The 15,736-nt window shown below is 36.9% G+C and overlaps 1 protein-coding gene across 1 annotated transcript in view; it reads left to right on the forward strand.

The window, feature by feature from the left end:
• Positions 1–15,736, forward strand: part of GALNT2 (polypeptide N-acetylgalactosaminyltransferase 2) — an 89,953-nt gene that overhangs the window by 62,995 nt on the left and 11,222 nt on the right. The window contains exons 8-11 of the mRNA XM_084513134.1: positions 5,155–5,242; positions 8,983–9,070; positions 10,162–10,265; positions 14,380–14,506. Of these exons, the coding sequence (XP_084369260.1) occupies positions 5,155–5,242; positions 8,983–9,070; positions 10,162–10,265; positions 14,380–14,506 (407 nt within the window). The remainder of the gene's footprint in view (positions 1–5,154; positions 5,243–8,982; positions 9,071–10,161; positions 10,266–14,379; positions 14,507–15,736) is intronic.

Below are 15,736 nucleotides of genomic sequence, written 5' to 3' on the forward strand. Positions count from 1 at the left end.
GTTTTACTTAGCTACTCTGTCTTGTTAATGCCAAGTTCCTTGCTTATTCTCCATATGCTCTCCTTTGCATTTCCTCCAAAAGAGAGGGGGAGGAAGAAGCCGTGTCCTCAATATGCCAATGGGGAAACCAGTCATCATCAACTGATAACTTCTCTTATTCTGTTTTTCTGCAAAGCTTTACAGTGTATTCAAGAAATACTGTAAATTGCTTAAGACTTACCAGCATTTAAAATCCTGTTTTGGAGGAGAAATAACTAATCAGCTCAAACCTGGATGCTAAAGTACCTGCAGCCCACAGAGCCCTTGAGCATGAGCAACATAACACTTTGCTCTATTTTTGTGACTATGTAGAATGTTACAGCCCTGGAAGGGTAGTTTCTGTGTAATTATTAACCAGGAAAGTGAACTTAAAGGCATTAAATACATCTCAGAAGGAAGCGAAGAATGCTTGTTGCTAAAGCACTAGCTTGATTCTAGGATGTGGGAACTGTTCTCAAGCCGGTTTGTGTAATTTGTTTGAATCATCTACCTGTTTGAGAAATTTGAAAAGAAAGGTAGTTTTGGTCAATAAAGCCCTGCTTTTAGCAAGACAAATATTTTGCCATTTACCCTCGTTCTTCTCTGGTATTTTTTTCAGGGTATACTCAATTTAGGCTTCTGAAACTGATATGGGATATGAAAAAGTGTTACCTTTTTGTCATAACTGAATGTAAAACCTCCCATTAAGTGGCTGACAGGTTAATGAAGATCTGGCATTACATGCAGTGTAATTGATGGGAGAAATAGCTGCATATTTTGCTTTGTGCTGCAGTTACTTCTAGAAGTACATGAATGATTAGATCCTTCAAAACTTGCTCCTTATAATTGTCACCCTGATGCATACTAGTTGTGTGCCTCAGAATAGCTTTCAGCTGTATGAATAGAGTTTTCCATTCTTAAAAGCTTGATGTGTTGTTAAATAACTGGAATTCCACATCATTTATTTTACTTTTATCTGGGAGGATTCCCAAGCAGCAGGTATGGAGTTTGTTAAAGGTGCCTTTAAGTGCTCTGCTGGTTCAAATAATTAGGGCACACATGTATAGGGCTTGCACATAGTATAGTTATTTTAAATGGGTTGATTTTTGCTCACAGTGCAGATGGTGTTACTTGATGTTAATAGCATTTTCGTAATGGTCTTGGTGACAAAAAGCTGAATAGATTCGAACTTCCTTTCCTTTCTAGCCTCAAAGGTAGCTTTTTTGGGTTAGAGTTACTAAACATCAATGCAGCATTTTCTGATGCTCTGCTACATCTATTCTGTGTGTGGTGGGAGGGTTGCTTTTTCCTTCAGTTTCAGAATTGCCCACTTGATATTTAATTCTGTGGGAGCTTTAGGGGCCTAATTGGGTGTTTTAAAATATAAAAATTATAGCATCCAGAAACAGTTTAAATGGAATCAGTTCTACAATATACTATCTAACATGCTGTAACTCCCTTTGAAAGCTGTGTGTTTGACCTCTTATGTGTGTAAGAAGGATGTGAGGCCTTGAGATCCTCTCTTCTATTGAAGGATGATCCATCCCAGAGTGTTCTTTGAGGTGGCTTCCTAGGTAGAATGTCCTTGTTTGTTGGCCATGCTTGCCTACTGTTCCTGGAGGGATTTGACAGTGCTAGGGATTTCCTTCAGCAATTTGAGCAAAGGCTTAAGGCAATAAAATTGTACACACAAACTGAATATTTTAGCAGTCAGAATGTACAGATACCCTTGTAAACTGGAGCTGGTATGCTTTCTCTCACCTTGCTCCCTACTGCAGAGAGGTTTTCTGTCTAAATGCATTTTGTCTTCCAGGGCAGTGTGTGTGTTGATTAGGGGAGCTTAAACAAGGAATCAGTGGAGCTTAACCAACAGATTTATCCCCAAATATCAATAATAATCAAGAGTACCCATTATCTTGAAAACGTTGGTAATTACTAGGTTATTTTATGGATGTTTTACTACTTCGCTTTTTCCTTTTTCTATTATTAAGCTCTTTGTTCTAGTCTTATATTATAAGTTACAGGAAAAAGGGAGTTTCTGGAGCAGAACTAAACTAATCTGTTTTCATAGCACAACTGATCCTGCATCACTTTTGACAATATTTTTAAACAAAAGATCTTAAAATGATTAAGGAACTAGAATTAAAAAATAAGACATGTATTCCTTTCTCATATCTGTCTCAGATTCTGTGACCTTGAATGAGTTACTTTTAACTGGCGTATTGCTGAAAGGAAAATATTTAGATTTTTCTCTTAAGACTGTTGTGAAATTTAATCTTTTGAAGTGTTTTAAGATTTTTTGGGTACTGAGTTGGGGGGAGGGGGAAGCAATACATGCAGAATTGTGAGGATAATTTCCCAAGGTTTATGAGAATAATATCTAATAGTAGCCTAACTCTCTAGAGCATACATAACCTTCTTATGAAATATTAAAATGAAACAGTCTGCTACAAATTTCCAGTCACTAGAGATTTGCAGTGTTCACAGGCTATTTCTTTCCATTATCCTCACATAGAAGCACAAGATTTTCCAATTGTGTTCCATTATCAATTTAACAGGAGCAGTTGCTTTCTATTTTTTTTAAGTGGATGGTTTTGAACTCCATGTACTTTGGAGACTTGCAAGGTCTTTTTAGCAGTTTCTGCATTAACAACTTTGCAGTGCCCTGCAAAATGTCACCTTAAGGATGTGCAAGTATTTTGTCCACTTTGCTGCTGAACAAATCTATCACTTCAAATTGTGGAAGGAACAGCATGTTCCCAGGCCCAGAAAGTGGTGGTTGTACATCAAACTGAATGGTTGCAACCTGGGTGTTTGTGTGTCAGGGAAATAACTTAATATGTTACTTAAGCTTACAGTGCCGCAAGTGGTGCTCTTGTGCTGATATTGATAGAATTAATCAGATAAACAGTAATGGCCTGAGGAAATCCTGAATGTGTAGAGACAATGTGCTACCTGCTTATTCAGCCTTATGGAGGCATAGTGGAGATAAACCTGAATCCTAACTTAAGATCTGCCTAATGTGACAGATGATAGCTTAGGCAGTTCTTACTACCAGGTTCAGCTCTGTGAACCATTTGAGAAAATACAGATTTTTTGTGAGAAATGATTGTTAGAGATGGACACAAATGTATAAACCACATCAGTTTCAGCTAAGGAAAGAACAAGAAAGATACAAATGTGAAATGACCCTTTCTATTTCATGCTGGTGGGTGTATTGCGAATACAGGATAGGCTGGGTAACTTCTTTAGAAGATATCGTTGGTCTTTAAAGAAAGAAGATTTTTAGCTTTATTGCTGTGTGTAGAATATCTAAAATAAGATCACGGGTACACCTGAAGTGCTTTATTGGTGTAGGAGGACACAGGGTTTTGTAGTCCAGGTGCAATAAATCATAGTTGCCTCCCAGGTAGAACACTGTTAGTAAACCCATATGCTTGTCATCTTAAACACATAGACTTGGGGCTACAGCTAACAGAAATGTGAGCTGAAGATGTGATCAGCAGCAGAATGGGAGAGGCTGGTCATCTTTGTCTGTGTTACAAGTTTGTTTTAGACCTAGCTAATTAATACTTAGTGGAAGGCCTGTTTACAATTTGTGTTACATTCCTCGCAAAGATGTACTCTTGGTCCATATGGTATAGCTGAATTGATCCTTAAAAGAAATGTGGAATCAATAACAAGCCATCAGCTGTTGGTTGTGTTGTCAGCCAAAAGCCTAACTCAGATTCTCCTTTTGGCTAATACAGAAAGTAAATGATTTTTTGCATACAGAATGACCTGGTATATGCCAGCTATGAAGTTTTGGATTGCTAAAATTAGTACAGATTTGGTAGTTAAGAATCAATAAATGAAAATGTGCTTTTAATGATCTTATTGGACTAACCTAAGAGTTTGACTAAAGGAGTTGCTTTTTAGTTAGCTCTTGTTATGAGCTCAGACTGTTCTACTAGCTTCTAGTACTGACCTATTGTGTATAATACTGGATGAATAAGGGGGAAGTATTGTTGAACCACTGCTCAGAATACTTGTATTGTTTGAAGACACTTCTGCGTACATACTTAAAATGGAGACGTTGAGGTTGGTATTTTTTAACAATGAGAACAGATTCTCTGTAACAGAGTTACCAAAATACCCCATGTTTATTTAAAGCATTTTTATATTCACAGAGTTGGTGATAATACTGTTCAGAAGGTGCCTGTACTCTCTGAATTGTGCTAAATCTTGGCGCTCAAAGTTCTATTTTGATCCCAAACTATGTGTTTGATCAAAAGCAGCTATGCTTCAGTGTCTAAATGTAAATCCTTTTTGTTTTTTTAAGAGGTACTTCATGGAGAGGAATTGGTTTAACTATGATACTGTGTTTCTAATATTAGATGAGTCCCTTCTAGAGTACAGATGTCTTATTGTCCTGATGGATGATGCATGTGGAATTGCTGGAAAGATGTTTTTCCCTTAAAAACTATTTTGACAAACACATGAGCTAAGGTAATTAACATTGCTCGGAATAGTGTGTGAGACCATGCTCAGACAGAGGAATGCGGCATCCGTGCCACTGGAATCTTGGCTGCCAGAGATTAATAGCATTCATTAGTTTAAGAGGTGCTTTTTGCTTTTTTTTTTTTTTAAGAGGTGTCTGACTGTGAAGTGTGATTCTTTTTCTAGTGTGAAACGGGTTATCATTAACCTAAGACTTATCTGATTGTAGAAAGGCCTAAATGTTCCTTAAGGGTTGAAGTAGTAAGACTGCAGTACTCTGTGTGGCCAGATATTTGCTGTGAAAGTATTACCTGGATAGTTCTTCTCTTTGAGCCAGTTTGAAAAATAGGAATGGAAGTGCTCTTTGCTCTCTTGCCTTTTGAAGTATGAGTTTGCTTCGAGAGCAAGCCAGAAGAGGGGGGTTTACTTGCCCATAAGTTAGCCTAGAATGCAGAGTGGATTCTCATCTATATAGTCTGGTTCATTTTCTCTGAAGCAAGGGTGAGCAGTACTACTCAGAGTCAGAAGCTGAAATAGGGGAAAAGCTGGGGGAGAAGTGCTGATGAGATGTTGCACAGTTCTGTAGGATTTCATCCTGAATGAATCTTTGTATATTGATTTCATTATTTCAATATCACTTTCTAATATTTATTTTAGGACAAGACCAGAGTTGTGTCTCCTATTATTGATGTAATTAATATGGACAACTTCCAGTACGTGGGGGCGTCAGCTGATTTAAAAGGCGGTATGTACCTGTACTGGAATACAAATACAAAATAAAAAGCATCAAGAATCAAAACTCATAATCACTGCAGTTGTGGAATGGGCTGTTAACATACTGCTCTTCCCTTTTACGTTTCTAGCTTAATTTCTAGATGTCAGTTATTTCTCTAGGCTTGGGTTTTAATTGGCCTTACTGTCTTCTACTTTAAAACAGTTCATTTTTGTTATACGAATTCTTCTAAGTTTATGCTGCCTTTTACTAATGTGCAAGAGTCACTCCAATGTTTGTAGCGCTGTGCATGTGTCAGAAGCAGCTTATGGCCAGAGCTTATGATTCTGTTTTTAGATAAGACAGGCCTTAATTGCTCTGTAGTTTAGAAGTCCATCAGCAATGCAGTGCCTATGAGTTTTTTCAAGATGCTGGTTTGCTTAATTAAATGCTTCTGAAAAAGCAGAAAGCTTTGGAATGTGCTTAAAAAAAATAAACGTTTTTGTTAGTGATGATCTGTAATTGTGAGGAGCGTAAAATGTGACCTTAAATTTTGTAGTGTTTATACCTTTACTGTTACAAAACTTCCTGGTAAATTCATTTTAGAAATGTTACAGTTTCACTGTCTGGTTAGTGTAAACTGTTGACAGGAAACAAAAAGCTTTGTGAAGCCCTGTAAAAATGAATTCTTCCTCTCCTTTTCTGAAGGAGGGAGGGCAACCACATGCTAAAATCCTTATTCATTACAAGTTCTTTTAAAGTTTTTTTCACTGTTAGCAGGAATCTAACATCGAAAATAGCTGTCTCCACCTCCTCCCCCCAGTTGTTCCTGCAACCCTGGAAAGTATTGTCTGCATAACAGATATAAGATGAGCCACAATATAGAAATTGCATGGTGCTGTTCCCACGTTGTTTCAGCTTTTTCTGAATGGGCTCTCTAGAGTGGGGAAGGCAAAATCAATTTCAGGCCCGTTCTGCCTGTGACATCCAAGTCCAGACCTGGCCACCAAGTGTTCGTTCCAGTAAACCCAAATGAAAGTAATATTTGCATAATGTTGCATATGCTTCAAGTTCCAGTCATGACCTGGAGGTGGGAGTTTCTATATCCTTTTAATTAATGTTCTGAAAGACTGCCTACAGTGGATATATTCACAATATGCTAATATATAATACTATGCTATTATCTGTGTGCCAGCTTTATTAAAACCTTAAGGCTTTTACCCAATCTACTCATTATACAGCAAGTATGGAAATCTCTATACCATTATGTGGCTCTTATTGTTGTCTGCAGTGGGAGGAGGAGTTTTCATTGAAACCTTTGATTGGTTCCTGTGGGGTTCATGCTCTTTAATTCTTCCCAACTGAAGTGGGAGAGAATTGAGAGATCATTTTACTTCTTACTGCTTTTCATGCTTCATCTATGGATCTGTTTCCCATTTTTTTCCTTAGTGCTCGTTTTCTCCCGTCATACACAATAGAAATAGATTCTTTAAAGTGCATTGAGCCTCTGTACTACCGTACTGGGGAGTGAGAAGCTGCCTTTTAACAACACATTTTTCACATAGCAATATCTAAATACTATTTGGGGTATGTTGAAGTGTGAATAATATATTCCCTTTCAGTTCCCAAAGGACAGATGAGCGCGTAAGGGGTGCTATAGCATTTTTGGCATCACAGGACACTTTCACTGGGGCCAAATCTAAACATGGAAATCAAACCATGCTTTCAACCTTAGAGTATCTGTGTGGCTGAAGCATGGAGAGCTGAGACAGCTGGGACAGCATTTGTGCCTGGTCTGTTTTGCAAAAGACTTAATCACCCAAGACAAGCCATCCAGCAAATTCTACAGAGGACAGGGCTGAAATAATTCTGAAGTCTGGCCGCTTCTAGATCCATGCACTTTGTATTACAAATTTGTTTTGGAGGGGAGAAGGCTTGTAAAACTGTTTACACCCTGAGAAGCACTTTAATTACTGAAATAAACTGTAGTTAACTGAGATCTAATAATTTAGGTTGTGCCTATCATGCAATTTACCCATGATAGAATTTCATACTGGATATGCACTTGTGTTTAAATTGTGTTTAAAAATACTCCTTTTACAAAGTTACTGATACTATCTCATTGAGTGCAGTTTTTTCCCAGACTCAGTGAAAATGGAGACGGAAAAAACATTTTCATGGGTAGACAATTTATACACTTGTTCAGAGTTAGCAACACAGTGCTGTGTTCCAAAAGAGACCCCTTGTGTTCACTAGGGTGTACGTAACACTATCTCTACCACTTGTGCCGGAGAACAGTAGGGTTTTTTCAGGTTTTCCCAGATGCAAGTAATTTTGCTGGGTATGTATGATGAAATGAGACTTTTTAACTGCATGGAAAGATTGGAGTTCATTTTTGTTTTCAAGCTGAAGGCTTTGCATTGCTATCAATTGTAGCCATTTTACTGTTTTGCTACTTGGAGTTTTGGAGTATTTAGATGGTCTTTCATTTTTACAGCGCAACATATTATGAAGCGCTCAAACTTGTAGAGGAAGACTCGGCATACATGTTGTAAAGACTGTTTAGGATAACTTCTGTATTGTGTGCATGAGACATAAGTATTGTGGGAGTTGAGAACTAAACTTTCATTTCAAACTCTCCACCTCAGTCTTTACCATGTGCATTTATTGGTGCAGACAAACAGCCTGTAGGACTATAATTTTTGTCTGTTTAGCTAATTTTTTCCCACTTCCCCAGAAAGTAATTGCTTTATCTTTATGCTAGAGAAAGAAAACTATTGACATCTGTGCAACAGAAATCTGGAAATCATTCATTACATTACCTCATAGGATCTAAATGCTTTTGGCAGCAGGCAGTCTGTATAAGGCTGATTTGCTAGGCATATTGGGAGAGTGCTGTGTAGCCTTTGTAGTTTTTTGGTAGAGGTTCATACTTAATGGTCTAGCCCAGATCAAAAATAGTTAGTGTTTCCTGTAGTAGGGTCATCTTATACTTGTTGTGTTTCTTGTATCGTTGCCTAAAGGAAGGTGTTTTAAACTGTTGGCAGGTAGAAAGCCGCTGGAGGTGACCTATTGGTCTTGTTTGTACTGGTGATCTTTTTTTCTGTTCTTAACTCATAAAAGGTCCAGACCTTCTCCTGCTGTGCATGCAGACACATGTATCTGCATAAGAAGAGTAAGATTTCTGGCTCTCCAGCACTTATCCTGGGTTTAAACATGCTGTATTTAGGAGCATGCAGTAGAAAAGGATGAACTTAAAAGAATGTTAGTAAGAGAAGTGGGAGCTACGTAATCTGTTGCAACCTTTGTGATGGAGAACTGCTGCTGATAGAGAGGAGTACTAAGAAGTTTGTGTAAGCATAAATGTGAGCGTAGACTTGAAATGTAATTGTACAGTAAGAACTGTTGAGAGCAATTGTAATGGGATGAAGATTCTCGTATGATATTCAATATGACTTATGCATGAATCCAGTATCTCATATTTAAGGCTTATACTTTCTCATTTGTCAAGTGGGTTCCTTACTTTGTGTAATAGATGGCAACAAGAGAAATCATTTTTTATATTTCAGGTTTGATTTTTTATTGTCCAACTTCTTTACCTTTTATCCAGTCTTCTCCTCATTTGTTTTCTACCCATAAGGCTGTACAAATTAAAATTTTTAACGTAAATTTCAGTTCCAAGTGGTTTGGGTCAATATTATGTTACTACAACTTGAATGATGACCACCGTCTTTTTAATATCCTACTTAATCTCTATCATTTTCTTCTTAAAGGTTTTGACTGGAACCTGGTGTTCAAATGGGATTACATGACACCAGAACAAAGAAGAGCACGGCAAGGAAACCCAGTTGCTCCCATAAAGTGCGTCTGTCCCACTTTTTCTCCCTTTGATAGATAATGTTTTCATTTTTTTGAGTAAAAGAAACTTACTGATCCATCTTCATGGGACTCTGTTCCTGTCAGAGCTCTTCATTGCAAATGGATTAGTGTTGGTTAGTTTATCTGATGATTTAAATACACAATAAATCATGTAGAGTGTAACATTGCTTCAGGACATTAGAAGAACATAGCTTGAAGCAGAGTGTACCTCTAATACTGTTCATGTAGCTATTACTTTTGTGTATGTTGTGTTTTCAAAACAGATTAAAGCTAATATTTCCAGTTTGGGAGGTTCAAATGGAAACACTACGTTGCTAATTATAAACTCTAATACTGAAAAACAGACACTGTCTGTAGTGTAGAATTTGCATCCTTTGTTTTCCCATAAGAAAGAAAAAAATATTAAGTCAACTTCCTCGTCTGTGTCATTTTACTTTAAATGACGTGCAATGAGATATAGCAACCATATATTTACAATTAGACTTGACATAGATTTAAAAATAGAAATGGATTCAGGACCAAGTAGTTGGTGATTAAACAAAGCTAGAACTCATTTTCTCAGTCTAAAAAGGAATCTTTTCCATAGCTTTCAGGAATATGGAAACGTCATTCATATTTGTGTAGCCTTCTGAGACTCTCAAATAAATTGATTATTAAAAAACAATACCAACAAACAAAAAAGACCACCGACTGTTAGATTATTTTACTTTAACAAAAACCAGATATCAAATGTATCATTTTGTGTTTAAATTGTATACGTTTTGACAGCTTGAAATATAGCATCAGTTTCAATACTTTATTGTTGGCACATATTCCCAGTCTTTAAATAGACATCTTGGGAGCCAAATGGAAATTTGGAAATTGACTCAGAAGCTGAATGGTGGTCGTAGTTCTGTACCTGTTGTAGAAATGTTGTATGATGGTATGCAGACAAACTTTGAAGTGATAGATGTAAACATAGTTGCCTTTGAAAACATTATAGTTTTTTTTCAAGGATGTATTAAACTTGAGATGCAAATAGATACCTCCCAGTTCATGGTTCTATAAGTATTTAATTTTTCTTGTCTGTTTAGGACACCCATGATAGCTGGCGGGTTGTTTGTGATGGATAAATCCTATTTTGAAGAACTAGGAAAGTATGACATGATGATGGATGTTTGGGGTGGAGAAAACTTAGGTAAGTATATCACTTACCAGTGGATCACTTTTGAAAGAAAGCACCTTTCAACTTTTGTCTTTACTGTCATGGATTCATAGTGTTTGTGGTTTTGTGTGGAGAGGATTAAGAAACAGAGTTAAAACTTCAGGTGCATTACTGGCAAAACCCAAAAGGTTTACATCAGCAAAAGACTTAAAACAGGTAGGAATTGTAAATTACGTATGAGGAAATGCAAGTATTTGCTCACTGCACAATAAAAAAAAAAAAAAGAATGAAAGTTGGCATGCAAAAAACAACCTTCAGGATGTAGATAGGAAATTAATTCCAAAAATGATATCTTGTTTTGAAAGTCGTATCATTTTCTAATGTTTTAGATTAAAAAATGGTATTTAAATGCTGACAACTTTTTGATATTTAAGATGCTGAAACTTAATGACAAGCAGAATGTAGGAGATCATGGGTTTAATGTACTTACATACACTTTTAGAAATCAATCAAAACTTAGCTAACCAAAGAATGGTCTATTATTTATCATTGATCCTACTATATTGCTTGGCATCTAACCTTCGTGTTTTATACCTGTATTTTAGCCCAACAAAATAATTATGATTGAGAAAGCATTTTTGCTGTAATTCCTTGTTTTCACATGTTAGAGTGAGTAGGATTTAGGGGAAGAAGGAGGAGGGGCCAAGAGAACTTGCACATCAAGCATTGCTTCTTTGACATTGTGGTTAGATTTAGCATTAGTAGGGTTCTCTGGCTTTTTGCGTAGCAGTATTGTGGAATGACTTTTTTCAGCTAAGACTGGTATACTTGTATTAAAAGTGATTTACGAGGAGCCAAACTCTGCAGCTTCTCAAGACTTGCAGTATGTCATTCTATTTTCGAGGTAGAGATGCATCTCAGACAAGTTAAATAAGTGTGTTTTAGGACCAGTTCTAAGGATTAAAACTTCTCTATTGCATGTGCAATCTACAAAATCCTAAAATTCCTTGAACTTGCGTAAAGAACTTGAAGGCTGGAAGATAACATCCTTATGGTCTGCTGTCTGACCTTCCTGGGCAGTACTCAAATATTTGCACATTCTGAACAATTACTTTCTATTTCTATTCCCCACCCCCATTTTGGCTGCATGTGACTAAGTTGTAGGAGTTAGAACATTGTAACTGTTCTTTGCTTTTTAAAACATCCTGGAAAGTCATTGGATAAGCTTACTACAGCAATACTTGCATTCTCTGAGAACCTCTTTTGCCACTAAAGCACTTAAATATTTGATTAGCTGTAAACATGTACTTGAGTGACTGAGTTTTTCCTGAAAATTTAACAGCTGCTTGTATGCTTTGATAATTGAGGACATGATAGCAGTAAAAGGCACAAGCAACAGCTCGTTACTCTAGGTGGAAAGTCTGCATGCAAAAAGCTGTTTGCTTCTGCTGCATTCTGTTCCCCCTTCTTCTACCATGGGAGGAAGGAGATGGAGACTTTGGGGTGCCTTTTCTCTGCTGCTTGAAAAAGCAAAGTCAGACAGGAGACAGCTAATTGTTCATAGCTGCAAGATTAACAGAAGGTGTGTAAAAATTGCATGGTGTATTATTTAATTAGCAAGAAATTACATATGCCAGATAGTGGAAATCTGTGATGTGCAGTTTAGTATCTAATATGCCCACTTGTATGGCCTCTTCATTCTCCAGAATATCTCTCGATCGGCCTCTAGATGCTACATGCAGGTGATCTGCTAGGTGGACTTGCAAAATGAGTTTAAACATATTTATACTTTGTAAAACTTAGCATTTTTCCTTCAGGCATGTACAAAGCACTTAAGATCTCTTTTTCATGTTAGTGTGGGTTCAACTTTACCAATTCCAAGATGGGCTTCCAGTATTTTGCCTACAGTCCAATTCATAAATTAGCCAAATGATTGTTTTTATCATGAAGAGATGGTGTGTTTTCACATTGTTTCCAAATTTGACTGATTACATATGCTTGTTGTATAAGACGGATCAAGGTTTGTTCAGTGTTGTGTTGAGTTATAGGTCTATGTTCTGCGCATTTATGGAAGGAGAACTAATCAAATGACAAAGCATTAACATACACAGTAGAGGAAGCTATGAATAATGAAAAAAAATTAATACACAAGGCATTTCTAAACTACATCTGGAATAGTTTTTCAGCACCTACATCTGGGTCACGATCAGATCATTAATGAAGATGTTAGTGATGTGTTCGTTTAAATGTTCAAAAGTAATCATTTAAAAAAAAAAAAAAAGGCCTTTAAGTATATTGCGTTGACCTTTATTTTTATCCAGAATCTCCCTTCACTTGAGAGGGATATACTTCCCAATACTTAATGAAGCTTAATACTAGATTTCTGAGCATTTAGCCTGCATTTGTTAGTCTAATGCAAAAGTGTTTGTCTTTGGTCAGATTTTGCTGTTATCTTACACTAAGCAACATCCCAGCCTCACTGCATGTAACAAACTCTCACATTAGACTGATCACTGTCTGAACTTTCAAGCAAAACTCCAGGAATTATAAAACTCCATAAATTATGCTTCAGAGTGATATAAGAAAATTATTACTTCTCTGCTTTCACAATTTCAGCACAGTGGGATCAAATTTGAGCTGGATAGGGGAAAGTCTGAAGTCTTCTCTGTGTAGTTTATTCTGGTAGAAATATAAAAGCACTTCTGTTATTAACTTGTTTAATAGAAACATTGATCATTTGTTGTAATTCTTTATTTTTGTTGTTCTAAGCTCAAAATAAGAGAAGATCAAGTGCTGTGAAAAATGTACAACAAGAATGTCATGTTCAGTTGCTTCTAAAATTCATTTTGCCTATTGTTCCATGTTAATTCAGCTTGAAAATCAAGGTCATAAGTTATTGCCAAAGACAATGTTGTTGCCTATTAATATTTTTGCAAGATTATCTGTCTACAGATGGGACTATGTTGATTGTTTAGAATTCATGAATATGCCTAGCTGGCCTTGATGCAATAGCAATTATTTTTGAGGTAAAGCAAATACGAGGCAATCCGTGTAAAAGCAACGACTGTTCAGGAGAAAAGCAGTCATCTTACTTTGTCAATGTTTTAAATCAGAGCACCATTTTTTTTTCCTCTGGTCAGACATGTTCTCTATAGTTTTTTTCTACTTTAATTTTAGAAATGCTGGGTTTTGTGAGTTTTTTTTTATTCGTGTATGTGGGAGGAAGGCTTCTGGAGGAAGAATGGCACTTAGTGTTGTCTTAAAAGTAGACATCTAAATAGAGCTGCTTAGTGTTTGTGTGTGTGGTTTTTGTTTGTTTTAAATCTGTGGCAAGGTGTCAAGTGGTGATGAAGAGGCTTGAAACTAAGGGGAGGAGTTGGTGACCAGTGGCAGCTGTTAGGCTAAAGAGGGCAATAATCAAAACTGAAGGAGTGCTACTGGAAGCACCAGTGTGCTTACTGGGAATGAATGAGGACAAGTTTTCTGTTGGCAGGAGGTAACTTGTGCTATCAATTGTGTAAGCTGAGAAACATGCAACAATATTTCTAGACCTTGTCTTCACCAGCAAGGTAAGCTTGCTAGATTGGCTTAGAAGTATATAGTCCATAGCCTTTGGTTTATGTATGTCACCTCCCCATTCAGTCTTTCTCAAATCAATATTGACTTGCTATAACTTCTGCCACAGCCAGCATTTGGGAGTGTTTATCTGATATAAGTCAGCAGCTCAAAACTATTGATTGTTTTATCATGCTTTGAATTCGCCTGATGTTCTGTTTCATCTTTAGATGATTTATTTTAGAAAAGATAATTATGTTATGTCTTTCTACTATTGCTTAACTTCTAAGTAAAACACAGTAATAGAACATAGGCCTATCTTTGTCAAAGTGCAGCAGGGTTTGTGAATTTGGAGAATACTGGGTAACCTCAGATAACAGAAGACACAGTTTTCTTTCCAAGTTAATACAATTATTTCTTCCGAACTTTGAGAATAATGAAGTAGAATGCTCAGATATGCCTTAGTTCTATCGTAGGTTTTTCTCCAAACAAAAAAATCTTACCGATCTCAGCAACAATCAAGTTTCCTGCAAATAATATAATGTGAAATTACGTTCTCTTGTGATGTTGGTGTTTCATGTTTTCTTCGCAGAGATCTCATTCCGAGTTTGGCAATGTGGTGGGAGTCTAGAAATCATCCCTTGCAGCAGAGTTGGTCATGTATTCCGCAAACAGCATCCCTACACATTTCCTGGTGGGAGTGGTACTGTATTTGCAAGGTAATTCTTAGTCTGATCTTCACTTAAATAGCAACGTTTTGGATTTCCTCAAATGATCAGCAGGTGGCAGTAACTTCATTTTAAGGACCTTTTTCTTAAAGGAAGCAGATGATTTTGAGGCAGCTATGCAGACTGAGAAGAACCTTGTTCGTTTAAAAAAAGAGAGGAAATTTGTAGTAGAGGCAGACAAAGAATATGGAGAAGGAAATGGTTAACTTTGCTTTCAATCAATTTTGAGATATATAAATGATTGTGTAGACTGATTCTGGTATTTGTGTCAGGCTGTTGAAAGCTTCATTCTATATCATATCTCCCCTTCTTGTAACAAGATTAAAATGCTTTTTTGTATAGACCTAAGAAACTGCAGTATTAAGAACTCAAATTAACGTGTGTTAATTTTGCTGTTGGTTTAATGCATGGCAGTAGCTGGAATACCAAACTATTTCCGCAGTTGCTCTTCTGTGGAATGAGAACAGTAATCCTGATTCATGTTCACAGTGTTTTAAGTCACATGGTTTAAGGCACTGCATGAGTGTATGACATGTTTTGACCAAGGCTCAGTCAGTTCTAGCTGAAGCATCTGTGTAGATTTTCTTTTAGAGTATAGGACTCCTTGCTTAGAGGCCTGAAGGTATAAGTCTCAGCTCAAAGTTCCATGAGTTCAGAGCTGCAAATCATTTATTTATCCTTGAAGAATATGGGACCCCAACACTGTTTAACAAGAAACAGCACAGAGCACTGTTGTATTTAAGTCTGGAACTAAGTTCCAAGCTGCCCATATATTTGGAATAGTGTTTCACCTTTGGCTGAGCAATCACCTTGGAGGTATAAATCGTTCTTTTCCATGTTGGCTGTGCCAGCAATATGACACTAATGAATTTAAGTCTGTTAAAATAAAGTCACAGTCTTCATTTCTTCCAGTAGTCATAGTAGGGATTTTTCTGCTCCCCTCTTCTTTGAGTTCTGTATTTCATGCTACAGTGAAAATGAATAACAGTACTTGTGAGAAAGCAAAAGCTAGTGATGAAGTATCCTCTCTTAATATGTTACATCTCTGCCAGTATAGAATCCTAGAATATCCTGAGCAGGAAGGGACCCACAAGGTTCATGGAGTCCAACTCCTGGCTCCACAAAGGAGTGCCAAAAAAAATCAGACCATATGTCTGAGAGCGTTGTCCAAATGCTTCTTGAACTCTTGTCAGGCTTGGTGCTATGACCACTGCCCTAGGG

This window comes from Aythya ferina (assembly GCF_964211825.1).
Source record: "Aythya ferina genome assembly, chromosome: 3".
In the NCBI taxonomy this organism is placed as follows: Eukaryota; Metazoa; Chordata; class Aves; order Anseriformes; family Anatidae; genus Aythya; species Aythya ferina.